The following is a 19,635-nucleotide window of genomic DNA, read 5'->3' as shown; positions in this document are numbered from 1 at the left end:
ATAAAGTGCTTTTTTTTTTTTTTTTTTTGGTCCTCAACAAAGGAGCCTAATCACAGAAGCACATGTGATTGCATAGCGTGCCCGAAGAAGGTTTTGCATCTTTGCTAGGGCAAAATTTCCTGGTTCTGGGAGGATTCCTAGACAATGGGATTGTATACTTAAAATGGATTGTCTCGAATGAGAAAATAATGCAAAGGAATTATGGTAATTCAGAATATTTGTGGTGTCTCCCCAGTTAAAGGTCTTCCTATTCTTTTTTACAGATCTCAGAGTGGGTTGAAATGAGGCATGAAATATTCCATGCAATTTTAATCACGTTGTAGCTCTGTTGTAGCCACATTGGTCTGAGAAATGAGGGTGCAAGTTTAGTGATGAGATGTAATTCCATGCATGAGGTCGTGATAGCTGAAGGAAGGAGATGGGCTTTTGGACTCTGCAGTCTCCATGTCATCCTGCCCACAGTCACCCAGGCAGCTGAACCTCTTGCTGGTAAGCAAAATGGGGAATTACTTCAGAAATGTATTTGTGCCCAAGTTTTGGTGCAGGACAACAGGTGTGTTGTCTGAAATCCAACCTGGAGTGCTGCCTGTGCACAGAGCACTCGTGGCCCCATTACACCACATGTGCAATGCTTGCACAATTTTAGGGTTGTAAAGCAAGGAAAATGAGACCATCACCCGTGTTCCTCCCATAGCTACCATCCCTGCAACCCCTCCCTGCTGTTTCCCCATGCACTCACAGCACCAAGCCCATACTCCAGCCCTGAGAGGTGGCTGCTTGCAGGTGCCCAGCCCCGCACATCAGAGGGTTCAGGGCAGTGCTTGTGGTTTACAGCTGCTGAGCTGTCACAAAGCCAGTTCTGGTTACATAAACTTCAAAGCAAAGAGCGCGCCGATGCCATTTCACCTTCTGCAGGGAAGGATTGCAGTCACACATCTTCCCTTCTCTCCGAGCTTTGTCCTGTCTGATGCAGCTCTGGTGGTGGCTGGGGAGCTGCAGAGAGGCACTGATCTGCTGCTTTAAAGGAAAAAGTTGAAACTGTAGTTTTCAGGCTGATGGGACTCAGCAAAGCTTTAAAGCAGTAGATGATACTTGAATTTGCCAAGAAACCCCAAAGGTCCTTGGCCTTAAATATGCCTCAGGCCCTGGTGGCTACCCTGGGACCCGAGGCCTTGAGATCTACATCCACCTTGCATCAGGACAAATTAGTCCTATTTAAGCACCCTGCTACATTCGTTCTGTTGGATCATCTGTGAAAACAGAGAGAGCCCCAGGGGTTTTCCAGCCTCCTGCTGTGATGACCAGCCACCCAAGATTGCTTTATCCCAATGAGAAAACCACTTTTTAAAGACCCTTTCCTGATGAAATGGGGCCAGCAGGGCTTGGCTGTGCTCCCAGCACTGTCAGTGCCCTCCCTCTCTTCCCTGGGCAGTTTTTGTGGCTCCTTGCAAAGGGACCCTGCAGTCACCATTAAAAGCATTAATGAGGCCACTGGGACATCACCCTCTGATTGCAGAGGTCCATAAGGGCTCTTCCTGCTCTTAACTGCAGCTGGATGTTCCCACATCAAAGCAGGTGGTGGATTTGTTGGGACAATAGTTGAGCTCCTTCCATCACTATGGGCACCATGCCTCCCATCTGCCCACCCTCAACCTTGCTTTCCACAGGACATCACACTGCTTTCATGATGCTTTTGGACAAAAAATGAGCAGGATATTCCAACCTTCCAGGTTGGATATCAGGATAAAAAAATCTCTGAAAGAGTGGTGATGTATTGGAACAGGCTGCCCAGGGAGGTGGTAGAGTCACCAGCTCTGGATATGTTCAAGAACCATGGAGAAGTGGCACTGAGGGTCATGCTTAGTGGGCATGGTGGGATGGATTTGGGTTGGACTGGATGGTCGTGGAGGTCTTTTCCAGACTTAATGATTCTTTGCTTCCATGAGTAGGCACGCTGGTGTTGGGTCAATGGTTGGACTCGGTGATCTTAGTGGTCTTTTCCAACCTTAATGACTATGATTCCAGGATTCTGTGATTCCAAGCCAGCATTGGCAACTGCCCACGTGCACCATCTTTATTTGCCATCCTGCTATGTAGGACTTTGCCAAAATCTTTCCCTTCATTTGCTGCCTTTCTACTGGAAAGAGGATCTGTACAGTGATGAACAGAGGGTCACCAACATCAGTCATTTCACCAGCACCGATGCTGGGTGTTGTGACGGTAAGGAAAACAGAAGTGAGCGTTACTCCCAGAGGCAATGCGTCACGCCATGGAGAGCTTCCTACTGTCCTGTTTCCTCTGTCAAGCATTGACCAACCCTGGTGCCCTGAAAGCAAATCCAGGTGTTTCATTTGGGGTGCCTTTGCCATATTCTGTGCTTCTTTTTTACTATTTTCATGGTGGGGAAGCTGGGCATAGAGTGCTGCTTTGGGCACTGCTGGGTGATTGCTGGAAATGTTGATTGAATCCAACAGCAGCACACAGCATCCTGTTTGGGTTTAGAAAATCTTCTCGTTGATGATGCTGACAGTGACCCAAGCAGAGAAACTCTCCTTCATAGCCCTTGTTTACCACCTTATTTTGCAAGAGACAAATAGGTTTCATACCAAACACTGTGGGTGTCCACCCTCTTCCTTTGTAACGTTCCTCTTTTGCATAGGAATTTGTAAGGCCCTTTTGCATCATCTGGCCAGCCGTGTGGCCTGATGAGTTATTAGGGCTCTGAGTAATGGGGTGGAATGGGCAAGGCAGGGTCACGATGAAAGCGCATGGAGCAGCGCTGGGAATGGTCACTGCAAAGGGAGTGCAACCACGCGCTGGGAGCAGGGCGTGAGGTTTGCACTCAAAGTGTTTTTCTGGGGAAAGGTGGCAAACAGCAGCCAGGTGCTGAGGCTGGAAGTGTTGCTGTGCTGTGTCATGGGACAGATGCCTCTGCCTCTCCTCTGGTGAGATATGAACAATTCCAACCAAAGCGCGTTCCTTCATGCGCAGGGACTCCAGAGATGCCCTGCAGCAGTGGAGGTGTAGGAGGAGAGAAATGCAGAATTTCGACCTGTTCCCATCAGTGGGGTCTGGAAATCTGTTTGTTTGTGCACCGTAATGGCCATAGAAATGAGCTGTGCAGCAGCATGTGTGATTGATGTATAATAGCATTAATTTTTCAGACTTACATTTAGGTTTCCCTAGAATAAAAATGAAGTACCAGTGGAATACATGCACAGAGCAGAAAACTCAGAGCTTTTATCAGCAATGCAAGCTCTGCATGCTTGTGGAGCCAAGACACCGCTCTGTTGAGGGGGACATGGGGAAATGTTAGAGAGCAAATCTCATGAAAGGCTTGGTCTAAACGGCTTGGCAGGTAGGATAAGGAGAGAATAAACAGACTTCTTGCACTGGTTTCCTCCACCACCAAGTGGAAGCTGGAGGCCCCACATGTAGTCAAGGGGAATGACAGAGGCAGATTCAGGAGCAGAGGTGGGGCTCTTGGTCAAAGCCAAACAAAAAAGGACAAATGGGAACCGGGAGAAGCAACAGTGCTGTGCTGGTAAGCACACAGCAATTCATAATGCCTTCCAGATGGACACTCAGATTAAGGAGATTATAGAAGGTATAGCTTGTAGAATATGTACCTATTATCTTAATGAATGGTTAGAGACGTGTTTTGTGGCTCATTTTGCCACCAGCATGCAAAAAAATGGCTGTGTGTCATGGCAGAGGTGGTGGCTGGGTGCGTAAGCTCTGTGTAATGGTAATGGCTCACTGGTCTGAGCGTGATAAAGAGAAGCATTTGTCCTGGAGGAAGATGCAGCCAGCTTCCATTCCTTGCAGCCCAATGCTCAGCACCCAGAGGTGCTCAGATCTGCCCCGGAGGGCACTGCAGCCTCTATCTCCCCTCTGAGCAGCTCACGGGCTCATAGCTTCCAACCCCAAACATGGGCTCTCTGAGTTGCCAGCAAACCACATAGCCAAGGAGATAAAGCCAAGCAACAATGACAATTATAGCTGCTTCCTCCAGGAGCTGAGCACTCCTCTGCAGCAGCCACATCCTGTGGGGAGCAAGATCAGAGGCAAAATCATGCTTCTATTTATTGGAACGTCTTTCTGCGGTGGATTCCTGAGCTTTCTGACCTCCATCTCCTGCTTTAGGAAGTTGTTTCTTCCACATGTCCATGGTGGGCTTGAAATCCAGCTGGCACCTTTCCTTGACCACTGCCCTGGATTGGGAACTGCGCTGCAAGAAAACACAGCTCTCAGTAGACGGGGAAAAAAAAACAAGCTGGGATTGGCAAAGAAACATAGAAAGGAGAAAGTCTGGCTGTGAACCATAGGTTGCACAGGACTCCCTGGCCTTCCTCCGTTGAAGGACACAGGGAAGCATGTTATTAGGGACACCTTCTGCTTTCAGAAGGATGAGCAGGGTCTCAGAAATCCAGGGTTTGGTTTAACAGCCGGACTGCCTGCACGCTAGCAGAGGTTTGTTTGGGGAATTCCAGCGTCATTTCTTGCTCCATGCATCAGTGTTGCCTCATTATTCTCTTTGTTCTTGTTATTATGTGGTTGCATATTCTCACTGAAATCCCTATGGGGTAACCACCTGCGTGTGACACCGGGCAGTGCTCAGCACTTGGCTCTCTTGTTCTCCATCCAGGAATGGCTTGCATGGGGAAATGACAATGACCAGAAGCCAGCTGGGTGCCCTGGACATCCCAATAATTGCACACCTGCCTTCCCAGCTCCTCAGCTTCCTGCAGAAAACAGCTACTGTTTTTCTCCAGGGCAATTTTGCAAAGGCAGTCACCACGCTGCTCCGCATCGCAAATCCCCGTCTGTCCAAGGTGCAACTTTCCCTTTAATTACCAAGCGTGACAGCTGTGGCTTCCCTGTCCTCATTTCCATTAAGGATTGACAAACACCAGAGTCTCACTGTCCCAAAGCGTCCCACCCCTCTCCAATGACTTTCTTTCAAGTTATTCCAAGAGCATGCGATAGAGACAAGCAGTCGATTATGAGATCGCTCCTGGGCTTGGTATGATTGCTGCTTTGGCACCCACACCCCTCATCACCAACATTGGAGCGAGTGCTCAGACCCTGTTCCTTAGGAACACCCAATTCCCTCTTCTTGACCCCAGAACTGAAGAAGTATCTTCCAATGGGAAATTCTTCTATGCTTCACCCTTCTGCCTCCCTGCTTTCTGCAAGGCGCTGCTGCCCAGGAATGATAACAGCATCAATTTAACTTCTGTTGTACAAAATAGCTTGTTTTAAGAAATCTAGCATTAGCCGTTTTTTAGGGATCCATCCTAAGTTAGTGTGTGGGTGTTGCAGCTGTGCAGTTGGGTTAAGAGGTTGGTGTGTTGTGCATCTGGTCAGAGCTGTGCTCGGTGCTGGGTTCCCAACAGTGCCCATCATCCATCATTTGTCCATTTCCACCCTGACGGAGGTGATGCAAAGTTTGTGCCTAAAGGTTGAGAAAAGCTGCAGTTCGGAGTGATTCCCCCTCATTTGCAACACTTCTGGGGAAATGCAGAACTAATTGCATAATGTGAATCTCATCCTGCAGCAGGGATCAGGCCAGGGTGACTCATCCTTGAGGAACAATCCCTTTAATCCAGGAAAGGATGAAGCCAACCTGCTGAGCTGGTCCATGGCCAATGGGCCCTGGGTTTGGGTGGAGGGTTTTGCACTGTGGACTTGATGGCTATGCTAACCCACCCAACCCATGGAGAACATCTGTGTGTCTTGGGCTCCATATGCAAAGATTTTCAGTCAGCAGAAATTCCAGCTCCAGAACCCAGTTCTGTCTGCACTAAAGCTGCAGCTAAAGATGAGGTGTTTCTGAAAAAAAAATCATAGAATCTTAGACTCATTAAGTTAGGAAAAGACCTCTAAGATCACCAGATACAACCCCAACTCACCCCACCATGCCCACTGACTGTGTCCTTAAGTGCCACATCTCCATGGTTCTTGAACACCTCTCTGGGCAGCAGTTCCAAGGCCTTTCCACTCTTTCAGAGGATAAATTTTTTGCTAATATCCAACCTGTACATCCCGTGAAGGGAGGAATCACTGCCTCCTGGAGCCCAGCTCAGCCCTGAAATCCAGGTAGCAAAAAATGCACGGGCACACTCAGGTCAGAATGTATCCAGATGTTTGGCCCAGCCACCAGGTCCAAAATTCACTTTGCTCCAGTGCTGCTGAAATAAAGTGAAAGAAAAGGAGCAATTTTCCATTAAAATAATCCTATAAGGAAATAGAATTCATTAAGCAGAAGCAAGAAAATCCAGCACGACCCTGTGAGGCTCATACCCAGGGGCTGGGGATTCCTCCAGCCTTAGGCTAAGCCTGGACCAGAATCCCAGAGCATCTCCTTTTCCAGGTGAGATCTCTACCTAAAGCCTGCCCCTCCCCCTCCCTCCTGGTGCAATTGACCACATCACAAGAAACAACTTGCTTCTGGATATAATGCAGGTTGTGGAGCCGTCTGGCTGCAAGGAATGAGCATTCACAAGAGGAACTAATTACTGGCTATTTTCTTACCTGCATTTATTCATGATCTGCTTTGTGGCAGGCTCCTTGGGTATTTGCTCCCACCAGCTGTGCAAAGCACCTATCTGCTTCTTGGGGCTGGAAGCACCGCTTCCAATTTCCCATGCGTGTTCCCCATTTGGCTGCCAGCAATAATAATAACGTGATGATAATTACGGGCAGTAGTGTGTTCATTAAAAAATAGAAAGCAGCGCATCAGGAGGACACCGAGGCCATTCCAACCAGTGCAGGGGTCAGGGAGGGGAAATTAAACCTCTAGTGCTTCCTGGGAACAAGCTGTGTGGCTTGGAAATAGGGCATCTGAAGCAAGGGAAATGCAGATGGACCCTGATAATGATTCCCTGAGTAACGGTAAAAAGCGCAATAAATCTGCATCCATTTTGTCAGACCACAAAAATGCAGCTTTGGTCCCCCAGGAAATCCTGAGGTATTTAAATTTATTTCCTTTTTTTTCACCTCAGGTGAAATTACATGAACTTTTTTTTTTTTAATTTTATTTATTTTTAAGTGGGATTTTCCAAACCATTTCCTTCTGATGCAGGTGGGGACTTCCTGCTTCAGCTGCATAAGGAATTCACCATGGAATGTGACTTTGTAGGCTTTGTAGGCTTTGTGACTTTTGTGGCTTTGTAGGGAACCTGCTTTGGCAGGGGGGTTGGTCTCGATGATCTCTAGAGGTCCTTCCAACCCCTAGAATTCTGTGATTCTGTGATTCTGTGAATAAAGCAAAATTCCCACTCCTGCCTTATCAGTGAAGTGGGCAGGTTTGCTGCTGAGTTTTTGTATGTGTTTCATGCTCTTCTCCTTCAGCCCCAAAGGTGCAGTGGTGTTTTTTCCACAGTTTGCAGAATGAGTGGGACCTCCAGGATCAGCATCACCAGGACTCTCCCTATGTCCCCTCCATAAGACCCAAACCTTCCGTGCTATCTGGGGCCCCCACAGCCTCTGGGATCTTCAGTCCAGCCCTGTGACACTCCACATCTCATGCCACCCCACCTGCAGCTCCGTGTTGTCCATCACCAAGATCGCCGTAGTACTGCAGAGACCAAAGGTGAGTTTTCGTTTCAGCAAAGCTGCTCAATTTCTTTGCTGTTGATCATGAATTTGAAACCTCTTTATCACAGAGTTGGAGAATCTATTGGAAAAGGTCACTAATATCATCTAGCCTCACCATGAACCCATTATCTAGTCCAACCATCAACCCACTGTCTTCCAAATATCAACCCAGTTATCCCCCAGCCAGCAGAAAAAGGAGAAGAAAAGACCCATTTTCCAGGGTCTGGGGGGGCTGAGCCTCGGAAGCTGTATCTTCATCTTGATCCAGATAAAAAGAGATGGAAAAGGACTTTACCCATAGCAAAGTGCAGAGCAGGAAGAGAAGGAGCCCATCTAGCGGCACGCTTTGAAAACAGCCCTCACGTTGGGCATGGTTGGACGAAATTAATGGTTTTGAACCTGTGCCATTTGCTTTGGCTCATGGCAACCAATGGTTGAATTTGAGATGAAAAAAACATTCTAGCTGCTATCACACAAAAGCATGGAAAATAGTGAATAAGTGAAAAAGCTTAATTGACAAGTATGGCCTGAAGAATTTTTCCTTCTTTAATGTCACACTCAAGGTACCTGCTCAAATACTTGCTTCAAAGCTCTTCAGGCTGATGCTGTGGTTGTGCCATCTCTTCCATATCATGCTGCAGGGACATGGGGCATCCTAGGGACAACTTCCCCTCTGTTTCTATTACTGCCCCTCTTCCTCCTCTCTCAAATTTCTTATCTGGCTGTGTTTAGCACAGGGAACTGCCATGGGGAATGACAAGTCATCCTTCCTTCCCTATAAAGTCAGTTCTTCATCTCCTTGGCTAAGATAGGTTTTAGAGTGCTTGTATTGGACTAGCGAAACACCAAACCCTGAACATTTCCTACGATAAAATCTCTGGAATGATATTTCCATATTCATATCATGAATAGTTTTGCTTTTAAGGACTGGAGAGAATCTTTTCTCAGTTACCAAAATGCTTTCTCTGGGTATTTGAAGAGACAGAAACATCCAGATGGTTGGCCTGAAACAGCAGTTCGTTTAAGAAAAGCAAAATGAGAAGAAGAGCAAAAAAAAAAAAAAGAATTCTTTTTAAAAGTCAAAACTGTCCTTTGGAATGTCTGCACTGAAACTCCATAGCTGGCAGGAGTTCGCAAATACAATAACGTTGGTTTTGCTATTTTGCCATCATTCAGAATGGGGGCATTGTTTCAATACTTAAAACAAACAGCTACAGAACAAGACTAGGAAGAAAAAACAGTAATCACTTATCTGGAACTGTTCCCAGCCTCTCAAAGCTTGTAATACATGTATTAATGAATAGCTTGAAAACCATCTGAAATGAACCTTTCCCCTTTGTTGCAGTGACAGAGTCTTTACAGATGTAGCCATAGAGAAGAAGTAAGTGCTGTCTCCATTTTCCTTGTTGGTTTGTGAAAATTATAGCTGAGAACGTTTGGGTGTTGGCTCAAACACGAGAAGGAAAGGTGCTGCCCGTGTTTTGGAAAAAGTGCTATCATCTTCCTTTCTTCTCTCTATTATTCAGGCCACTACATGGTAATTATTCTTCCATTGCAATTAGGCAGTCGTCTGCTGCTTCCTGGGATGGGACAAGTCACCTTGCTGGCAGATTCCTGTCTGCAGGAGGAGGGTTGAGTTACCCTTCACACCTCAACATTCCAGGGGATGTCTTCTTTGGTGGTGCTGTTGGGGAATGCAGGCCTTACAGTCTCTAAGGGTCGGAGGGGAAAGATCTGGAAAGACCACAACTGGACTCAGCCCTTGGAGGTTGGGAGTGTCATGCAAAGCAAGTTCCTGCTCTACCAGGCTGCGTATAAGGGCCAGACCGACTGGCCAACACGTCAACCTGCATCAGATTGGGCAATAATCCAGGTCCAAATCTTTCTCAAACAACCGTCTTCTTTAGCAACACTGAGACCCAAACAAAGCAGACACCACTCAGCCTCCAAAGGAAAGTCAAGCAGAGTTGCTCTAGCTATGGATTGCAAGAGGATGGACATGCCTCTACATACCCCAAGGAGAACCCAAACTTGGAGCCACAGCAGTTGCAGAGTGGACCAGAGTGTGGAGACAATGACATGCAGGTGGTCACTGGAGCTGCCCGTGTCCCAGCAGTGCTCCAGGCTCTGCTCTGCTCTTCTTCGCAACTCACATCTGTGAGCACGCAATGGGGAACGCACTAAACTCAGATGCAAAATCAACTGCTTAAGTGGACTCCATCCCATCCAATTTTAGCTGCTCGGATGAGCCACCAAACTGGATTTCCTCGATCAAGTGGAGCTCAGCCAGAGGACTGCCCATCTCCTTTAACCTGGATCTGACATTCTGATGCCCAGATTCAGATGAGACAATTTCTTCTTTTAGCACTGAAGTGACACCTCCTGCCCATTCCCAAGGTGCTTATCTTCTTTGCATCAGCCTTTAATATTCCCCCTTTTTTTTTTTAATGTTACCATTAGAATTTTGCCCCATGAGAGTACAGAGATTAATAGCTCCGTGCGACCTGTAATTCTTTGTGTGCTGGAGACAGGAAGAAATTCATGGTGATAATAGTGTCTGCAAACCCTGTGGATGACAGGCAGGGTGCATTTGTCTGAGTGTATGCAGACGTCTTGCATGGTGATGTCTCCATTTGCACTAATGCCCCTGCCCCAGGCTGCCTGTAGAGCCGAGATGGATCTAATTGATGCATCCAGTAGAGTCTTGCACTTGATGCACTTCATGCTAAACTACGCTTCTATGTTTGGTCAGGTGAATCATCTCATGGAAATGTTGGTTTCTTTCCATGAAATAAGCCCCCAGGTACCAGCTCTCACTTTGAGCTCTGCGTGGGAGATTTCAAAATTAGACAAATTTCATTTCCACCCCATTATGGCCAAGAGATCTTCCGACTCATCCCTTTTAAGTCATATGGGGGAACGTCACCCTTTCTCAGCCTTAATGTCACTTGAAATAAAGGTATTAGTATCTGGAGTACGTACAAATCTGGCAGAGCCCACCAAGCCCATAGAGGTCAGCGCTGGCACTGTCCTCATCCAATTGCTGGGATGTGGAAGGACCATATGAGTGTGTTGTTCAGATATCACAGTGGTGAGTAAGCTACAGGTGGCACACTAGTTGTGGAGGTGTTACGACACTCTGAAAAGTTTTGGGGATTCCTAGCAAGCTTTGATATCAGCTGTTACTTAAGCAAATGGCACCTTGGCCTATAAAATACCTAAAAGCTCATGTCACATGAGGAGGTAAATAGAATAAACATTCTTAGGACTCTCCTTGTGTCTGAGCCCCAACATGTCCCAAATTGCCTACAGAGACAACGGGTCCTTTCTCTACCTGTGGACATACAGAGAGCAAAAGAGCACTTCTCCCCCTGTCTTGTAATTACATTAGCCAGCATCATGGAAAAATCCAGGAACAAAACAAATACTTTCAATGCAGTTTATTGAAGGCGCAGTGGAAAGCTGGGAAGTTTGAGCAGTCAGTGGAAGCTCTGTTTGTGTGAGCACAAGACGTCAGAGTCAGAAGCCTTAACACTTCCTCAGCGTTTAGGGGTGGGGATGGGGGTGAGCACTTCTAAGACTCGGCACACTTTGAACCAGCCACCCCTAACATGCACAAGCAAACAAAAGTACTACGTATTCATCTGTAAGCAAATTCCACAAAAAGCCTATGGTTGCGGTGCAAACAGCAGGTGCTTTGAACGCTGAAGTTGCCTTGCTTAAAATTTAAGCTCAAATTCTCAGCTTGGGGTTTCTCTATGGGTAAGAAGAGGAACATGCTCCGTGCAGCGCCTCCTGGGGAAGTTAAATCATCATGTTCTTTTCTGAAATGCTTTGGGAGGTGCTGTAAGAAAGAGGTGTCTTGTAAGGAAGAACACCCCTAATGCACCTGCTTGCTATGGGAAAGCCGGGGGGGCAATGCGATGGAACAAACAAAACCTAAAAGCTGCAGTCAACTAAGCAGTATAAACTCAAAGAAGTAAGATGACATGGAGCACCTGCTGGAGAAGCTTGCTAGATGTGACTGTAAGGCAGGGACTCTGAAAACATAATGTTTTCAGAGCATGTGTGTAATGTTAACGACTTTGGGAGTGGACTGGGTTGACAATGGACAAATGTTGCTGTTTGAGGGCAGAAAAACCCTTCTGCCTCATCTCAGTGGTAGGAACTGCGCATCTACACGCCGCGCTCCGCTGCTCCTAGCTGTGCCACCTCTGTGGGCTGCTGTCCCTATGGGACCACACAAGGGTCTCTGACCACCCCGAAATTCCCCACCACGCCGTTGTTGCACGCCACAACCTCAGGGCTGTTGGCCACCACCACCGGCGGGCCCGCCAGCTGCCTGATGACACAGCCTTGGTTCCCGAAGCTGACCACACCGCCAGGTTGGCAAGCCCCCATCCTAGCATTCAAGCCCCCACTGGCTGTGCTGATGACGGTGCGGGCTGGGTATCCCCCACTACGGGAGCTGAACCCCCCGGCTTTACAGTTGACTCCTCCGGCTTGGCAGAACACCTCTGGGACACACGGCTTGGCCACCGAGCTGATGACCCTCTTGGGGTGGATCCCGGCGCTGCGGGAGCTGAATCCTCCATTCTGAGAGCTGTGACGTCCGGACCGTCTCCCCAAGGAGCCATAGCCATATGCTGCTGCGTTGGCAGCCAACATCCCGCAGTCATCAGGGAGGTTGTAGCCACTGCTGACCACCGCTGCAAGACAGCCCATGGGATGCATTACTTGGAGCTGGGGGAGTCTTGCATGCATGTCATTTCACAAATGGCAGAACCAACTAAGCCTGATTCCCCCTGAGTTGGTCCAAAACTACTCCTCCCATCTCCTCCTCATGCCCCAGTGTCTTCCCTCCATGTCCTCCCACTTCCCATGCTGCTCTTCAGATTGGTGCAACGTTCTCTCCCATGCATAATGCATGTTCTGGTGGCCAGGACAGAATGCTGTTGCCCCCAAAAGTAGAAAAGGGGTATGAATTTGACTTTCCCTCCTACATCAAATCGATGGTTTTCTTGAAATTCAGGGCCATTTGGGATTTCTGGGACAAATGTTTCTCACTGTGGGCCTAGTCTGAAATGAGGCAGGGAGCCAAAGGCATAGGGGGCTGGGAAAGGCAGTGCTGCCCCATAAACTGCCCTTCCTACAAGGAGAAACCCTCCAGGTTGTAAAACTTCAGGTTACTTACACACGCTCACCGGGTTCCCCACACATATCCTGTTAGGGGAAGGAAGAGAAATGTGTGTTATTCCATTAATTGTTACTCCATTAAAAATATCCAGTGGCATGCATCTCTAGAAATTTGATGTCACTCATCACTTGCAGCCACATATCCAGTCCTCTTGTCTCTTAATCCCATATTGCAACACATCTGACTATTCCTAGGACAGTAACTGTTGTTGCTGGCAGAAAGTGAATGGGATGGCTGTCAGCCATCTGTCCATCCCCAGCTTCTGTGAGCCTGGGAGGATCCCAGACCTGCAGGGTTCACTTAAGAACTGGACTCATTCTGGCATTAGCTCTGATAGTTAGGAAGAAAGAGACAAACCCTCTGCCACCCACCTGCTCTCTTCACCCTCCAACAAAGTCTTATAGGTGGCGATCTCAATGTCCAGGGCCAGCTTGACATTCAGCAGCTCCTGGTAATCCCGCAGCATGCAAGCCAGCTCATCCTTGGCCTTCTGGAGGGCATTCTGCAGCTCAACATGCTTCTCCCGTGCATCCTTCAGGGCACAGTCCCCACGCTGCTCAACATCACAGATGGAGGTTTGCAGGCAGGAGACCTGTCAGAGGAGAGGACAACAGTGCGGGTGTCTTCAGTTTCCTAGTGCTTGGGTGTTCTGCATGCAGCTCTTCTGATTGCAAACAGGGAGAGATACCAGCTTCCCTGGAGTGCTTTCTTATCTCTATCCACTTTTCTACCACTTTGTACAATGCATGACTAAAGCAACAACTTTTAAAATGAAAGGAATATTTGGGTTCTCAGCTTTCTCACTGTTTAAATTCACTGCTGGTCACTACGGTAGGCTGGATTTGGGTCATACATCTCCTGAAGGCCAATGCATCACCTTCCCCCATGCCTGAGCTGTCCTCCAGACACACGTGGCCTCTGGGTCCCACCTACCTGCTTCTTCACATTCTCCAGTTCACACTGCAATTTCTGTATCATCCGGGTCAGCTCTGAAATCTCACACTTGTTGCTCTGCAGATCGTCGCAGTATTTGCCCCTTTTATCCTGAAGCTCCTGAAACTGGAAGGCAGAAACAAGACAGTTGCCACATCTGATCTGCAGCCCATGAGCTGGAATAGGTTGCTTCCTACTCACCCTGGTTTGGTAGAAGGCATCCACTTCTTCTTTGCTCTTCTGAGCAATTTCTTGGTACCAGCACTCAACATTCTTGATGATGCTCTCCATGTCCAGGTCCCGGTTGTTGTCCATCTTCACAATGACCGAAGTGTCGCACAGCTGGCGATCGACCTGAGCCCGCTCCTGAACATTGGGGAATGGCTTGGTCAGCTGCAAGGAATTCTCAGGCTTTGTAGCAAAGGGAGGGCTGGAACAAAGAGCCACTCTGCTCGGATGATGGGTGCAAGTCAAGAGCTCTCCCTCAGGTTGGCTCAGCAGAAAATCCTCCCTGCTGGATGAGTTGCCGCGTGCCAACTGCTGACCTGCAGCAATTCTGTCCACATCAAGGGCAAGGTATGCAAGTGACTTAACCCTTGGTATCCTGTCATCTTCAGCTGCTTTGCTGATGTTAATGACAGGATTAAGCTGGGATCTCTAATCAGACAACTGCAATCTGGAGTAACGAGACAGGTTCACCTCTGTTCTCAGGGGTAGAGTTAGGACACTGCCAATTCATACCCAGAGATGCATTAAGAGAGGGGGAACCACCCAATTCCCAACATAATCATGCTAATATCAACCAAATACATCAGCCTTATAGTTCCATGCTTTCAAGTGTTCAGGGCTTGGGATGAGACAGGTCCAAGAGGGATTGGGTCCTGGAGCACCCAAGGATGAGGCAGCACCCAGTGCTGGGACAGAGTTGAGGAACTCACCTCTTCAAACACACACTTGAGCAGCTCCAGCTGCCTTCTAAGCAGGTCCACCTTCACCTCCAGCTCTTCCTTGTTCAAAAAGATGCAGTCTGCATCCTGAAAGAGAGGAGATGTGCTCTGAAGCATAGGGAAGGTAGAGGCGGCCCCAGAGGAGCAGAGACATGTTCCAACAGAGTTCCAGGAGCAGAAAGGTGTAAAGGGATGAGTCAGGTGTCCCACTGTCTCCTCAAGGAAAACAAAGCCACTCCAACATGACTGACAGGGATTAGTTTATTTATTTGGACTTAGCTACAAACTCAGAATGGACTAATGAGGACTTTAGAATGATTTTTTAATATTGTTCAAATGATTTCTCCTTTTCTGATGTGCAAATATAAAGGATATGAAGAGACTGTCAGGAAATAACCTGTGTCTCATACACCATTTTGTGGCCCCACACTCTGTCCTCATTCCATGAATGCACCATGAAACACGCAATCTAAGGCTGTGTTTGGTCCAACAAAGCTATTGCTGCAGCACTGATCATGTGAGCTGTGAGTATTTTCACTTTCTCCTCCCATTTGCCTCTTTTTCTGGCTGTGTTTCTTCACAGGCGTCCTCTTTCTGCTCACTGTAATACTTCTGCTAAGTGTTTGCTCACCATGCTCTATTGCAGCCACTTTTCACACCAGATAAACCCATGAAAGGTCTAACAACCCATTTACTTTGAGCTTCTCACCTTTTTGAGTGCCACAAACTCATTCTCTACAGTTGTACGCCTGTTGATTTCCTCCTCATATCTGTTGGGAAAAGAGAAGAAAAGGGCTGAGCTGAGCAACACCACCAAACACACAACCACCACGACAAAGAGCAGCCTCCCCTTGCTCAGGCTGCCATCAGGCACTGAGGGCACTGCATGCAAGCCAACATTAGCCCATCCAAAGATCACAAGCTTCTTCACCAATACCAGCATTAACAATGCAAAAGAGTCTGCAAATGAGACAGAAAAATGGGACATCCCCAAAGGGGACACATCATGTGTCTGAGATAAACTAAAGAGAAGTCTCAAAAGAGACCCAAAAGCCCTTACTTGCACTTGAACTCCTCCACCAGCTGGCTTGTGGCACACTCCTCATTGCCCAGCTTCTGCTTCTCGCACAGCAAGCAGTCCAGGCGCTTCCGCAAGTCACAGATGTAGTTCTCAAAGTAGAGCTCCAGGTTCTTCCCTTTCTTTGGCAGGACATACTGCTGCAAGAGGCCCCACTTGGTCTCCAGCACCTTATTTTGCTGCTCCAGGAACCGGACCTGCAGGCCGAAAAGGAGTGATTCTTCAAAGAAAGGTGGATGCAATAATTCTGCACCTGATTTAACTGTCTGCTCTCACTTTGAAAGCAGCGAGAGTCCTGCAGGCATAAGAACGGGATTTTAGGAAAGTGAGGGGTGATATGCCATGAGGAATGTGAAATTATCTGCTGGTATTTAGAAATCTTAAATACATACAGGCCTGTGCTAACTCCACTTCTCCCCAGTGGTTGCAAATGAGCTCTTCCAGAAGCTCTGATGGACTCCAATGGAGCGCCCAACTGGAGGGACCTGCTTGTCTCTTTTCTCTACAAAGGGATCCTAATGTAACAGCTCAGAATTAGACACCTAACATTTAAATACTTGAATCAGGAACAACTTTCTCTGTCTTCAGGAATGTTTTTGGAACAGTCACTACATTTAATGGCAAAGGGAAAAAGGACTCTAATGCAGGACAGAAAGATGAGCCCATCTGAACTGGAGCTGTTGGACCTGGATGACCAATAATGACCATTCCAACCTTAGCTGCTCTCTGATTCCCTGATTTTGTATTGCTATGATTCTATGACTCCATGATTCCATGACTCTATGATCCCATCATTCAATAATTCCATAATTCCATAATTCTGTGATTTTATGATTCCAAAATTCCACAATTCCATGATTCTGTGATTCCACGGTTCCATGATTCTTATGATTCAGTGACTCTATGATTCTATCATTCTGTATTATATGATTCTGTATTTCTATAATTCTATGGTCCCATGATTCTATGATTCTGTAATTCTATAATTCCATGATTCTATGATTCTATCATTCTATGGTTCTTTTGATTTTGTGATTCTGGCTGGGCTAGAAAAAAGGCTGAAACAAGAATTCAGCTTTGATCTGGGGCCATCCAGGCAGGAGACAACAGCAAGAAGATCCAGTGCTGCCACGGCCAGAACAGTCCCCATCAAATCCTATACGCCCACACTGAGACAATCTCCTACACTGAAGACCTCATTCTGAAGAATGTGGACCCTTGCATGTACCCAGCTCAGCAGGATGGCCTGAGCAGCACTGGAGGTCTGGGGAGAGTTTATTATTACTTTTTCCACCACCAGCTGCAAGCAAGGAGCAGTTTGCACTCACCTTGTCGATGAAGCAGGCAAACTGTGTGTTGAGTGTCTTGATCTGTTCCTTCTCCTGACAGCGTATTTCATGTTCCAGTGGGTCAACCCCAACACAGAGGGGCTTCAGGAGCCTCTCATCGATGCAGATGCCCTGGATACCTTCTCCCTTGCGATCGGGGTACCCCCTCACGATGCTGAATCCCCTGGGACTGCAAAGGCCGACCCTTCCTCCGGCGTTACCGTAGCCAACAACCCCTCCGAAGCCAAAATCTCCAAAACAGCCATTGCCACAGACCCCATTCACATAGGAAATTCTTCTGCTCCCACCCAGGTTGCAGACGCTGCGGCTGCTGTAGGCTCCGGCCGCGCACCGGGCAGGCTGGCATGCAGCAGCATAGCTCCGACCACAGATCTCCGACGCTGAGCTGAAGCCTCGCCGTCCCAGCATGGACCTCACCGTCGGTGCCTGTCTGCTCATCGTGGGTGAGGGCGGATCACGGGAGTTGAGGGGAAGCTCTTCTGCAGGAGAGGAACAGAGATCCCGCTGGGGTGACACCGCGATGCCACTCCTTATATACGTTTGGGAAGCTGGCCTTGATAGGATCAGGACGTTAATTTAAAGCGCTTAAGGGTTTGGTTTGCCTGGCAGCAATAAATGCTTCTCAAAATGCAAAGCAGCCTAGCAAATACCAACTACTGAGGAAATAAAAAGGAATCTAAAAGTGCTCTGTTTGCAAGTTGGCTTAGAATATATTACGGTTTGAAGCGCTCCCCTAACTTAGGCTAATTATAGTTTAGTGAACGTTTTTTCTGAAGAAACTCTTTGTGATTTGTTTGCTGTGTGTCGTTTGGGGTTTTGTGTCTCATGGGTTTCTGTGAATGATGGCATATTTTGCAGGCTTGCACTTTGTGAGGTTAATTTCACAATCTCTCCTTTTTTCTCTCACCAGGTTTGTTTTGGACACGGAAAAGTTACCAAAATCAACCATGGAAAAACACTGGCAGTCATGTTGTGATGTATGTGTTGTTTCCCTGCCTGCACCACAGGTAAATTTACTGAGTTATGGGTCTGTATTCATATGCGAGGACTCAAAGTGCCCGGCAAAAGCATTCTCTTGCAGCATTTCACTGACCTTCTCCTACCACCATGAAACCCCACCAAAACAGAGCAGGTTCCCCCAGGAACTGAGGCATCTTCCAGTCCGCCCACTGGATTTGCATTCTGTGGCATTTCAGTGATGTTCTCACTCGAACGACGTTGCAAATTCTTAACGTGGGGTCCATTTGACATTGTTAAATCTTCATCTATTGCTGTTTTGGAGCCTCTACCCATCTGAACACGAGACCTTTTTTTTCATCGTCTGGCGGTCTCTACAGCTAACAAAAAGGGAAGAGCTGCACCTTCCAGCCTGCTGAGTATTCAAGAAGTGACTGCTGAAGGTTGGGTGACATTGCCAGGCACGTCCTTGACCCAATGGAGATACATTAGGGAGAGACAACAGCCCCCGGCTCAGTGTCCGGGGAGCTGAGGTGATTCACACCCACAGGCATTGGTCTTTTTCATCAACAGAGGAAGTCTTAATGAGTAGATTCAACTGAACACCTGGGACGGCTTTTACTCATGATGGCAAGACAAATCTCTCGTTCCTAATCACCAGCCCAAGGAGGTGAGGCTGAGCCAACCCTCCCTGGGCCTTTCTAAATGACAATTGCAAAGTCAAAACAATAGGGCTTTTTCAGCTCTTTGAGAGTAAAGATTTCGGGATAGAAAGACACATTACCACACACTCAACCAATTGCCTTCAGCCCTTCGAAAGGGGAACTACGCTTGGAGAAATCTCCATGCTCTCTCTATACCAATGATGGTATCTGGAGACAGCCAGTAGTATGTTCCTACATCCTCTTTAGTCCCGCTGAAGACATTTCCTTTGCAAGTCACAAAATGAAGACTAAACCTCCTTATAACATTAAACCTTCTTATGTCAAGCTCTCTGAAAGGGACGTACACCTTGAAGCTTAGCGAAACATAGGACGTGACTGCAGCACCGAGATTCACCAGGCTATTAATTGAATGTGTAATTGCAACTTGCATGAGTCTGAGGGGCTGGTGGTATAAATTAGTTGCGTAAACTGATACTCTTGCCCTATACAGGTGGAATAATTCGACATATTTATAGCATGACTTTTTTGTTTATAATATCTTAGGCTCACAGTTCACATTGTGTTGCCAGCACAACTGGCAATATCAGTTAAAACATTCTGCTGGCAAATATTAGAGGCTTCAAGCTAAAGCTTGCAACTTCTCAGATCCTTTGAGTTCTGAACAAAGGTTTATCAAAAGCAAAATGCATATTTGAATCCAAAGAGCAGTACAAAAGGCAATTGTTCCAGCTCCTTCACTCAGCTGGAGCTAATCTGAGCTCTACACAGGAAGACTGCATCCCAAATCAGAAGTTGGACTGAGAGCTGTGTGCTCCTTCCTGCACCCCATCATACGTGCAGGCTGTGTGGGAGACGCCTGGAACGCATCATAGACTGTAATTAAGCGTCTGCCAACTAACTGCACTGA

At 47.4% G+C, this 19,635-nt stretch overlaps 1 protein-coding gene across 1 annotated transcript; it reads right to left on the bottom strand.

Moving 5' to 3' along the window:
• Nucleotides 1-11,050: 11,050 nt before the first annotated feature.
• Nucleotides 11,051-17,544, bottom strand: LOC100544391 (keratin, type II cytoskeletal 73-like). The gene is made up of 9 exons (XM_010710539.2): nt 17,086-17,544; nt 15,740-15,954; nt 15,389-15,449; nt 14,671-14,766; nt 13,934-14,098; nt 13,733-13,858; nt 13,171-13,391; nt 12,797-12,825; nt 11,051-12,311 (listed from the first exon to the last, which is right to left on the bottom strand). Exons 1-9 carry the CDS (start codon nt 17,542-17,544, stop codon nt 11,833-11,835), a joined length of 1,851 nt encoding a protein of 616 aa, XP_010708841.1. The 3' UTR covers nt 11,051-11,832.
• Nucleotides 17,545-19,635: the final 2,091 nt, after the last annotated feature.

This window comes from Meleagris gallopavo, chromosome 4, assembly GCF_000146605.3.
Source record: "Meleagris gallopavo isolate NT-WF06-2002-E0010 breed Aviagen turkey brand Nicholas breeding stock chromosome 4, Turkey_5.1, whole genome shotgun sequence".
Classification (NCBI taxonomy): Eukaryota; Metazoa; Chordata; class Aves; order Galliformes; family Phasianidae; genus Meleagris; species Meleagris gallopavo.
The sequence above is the reverse complement of the archived record's forward strand: the minus strand, read 5'-3'. Positions and strand labels throughout refer to the sequence as shown.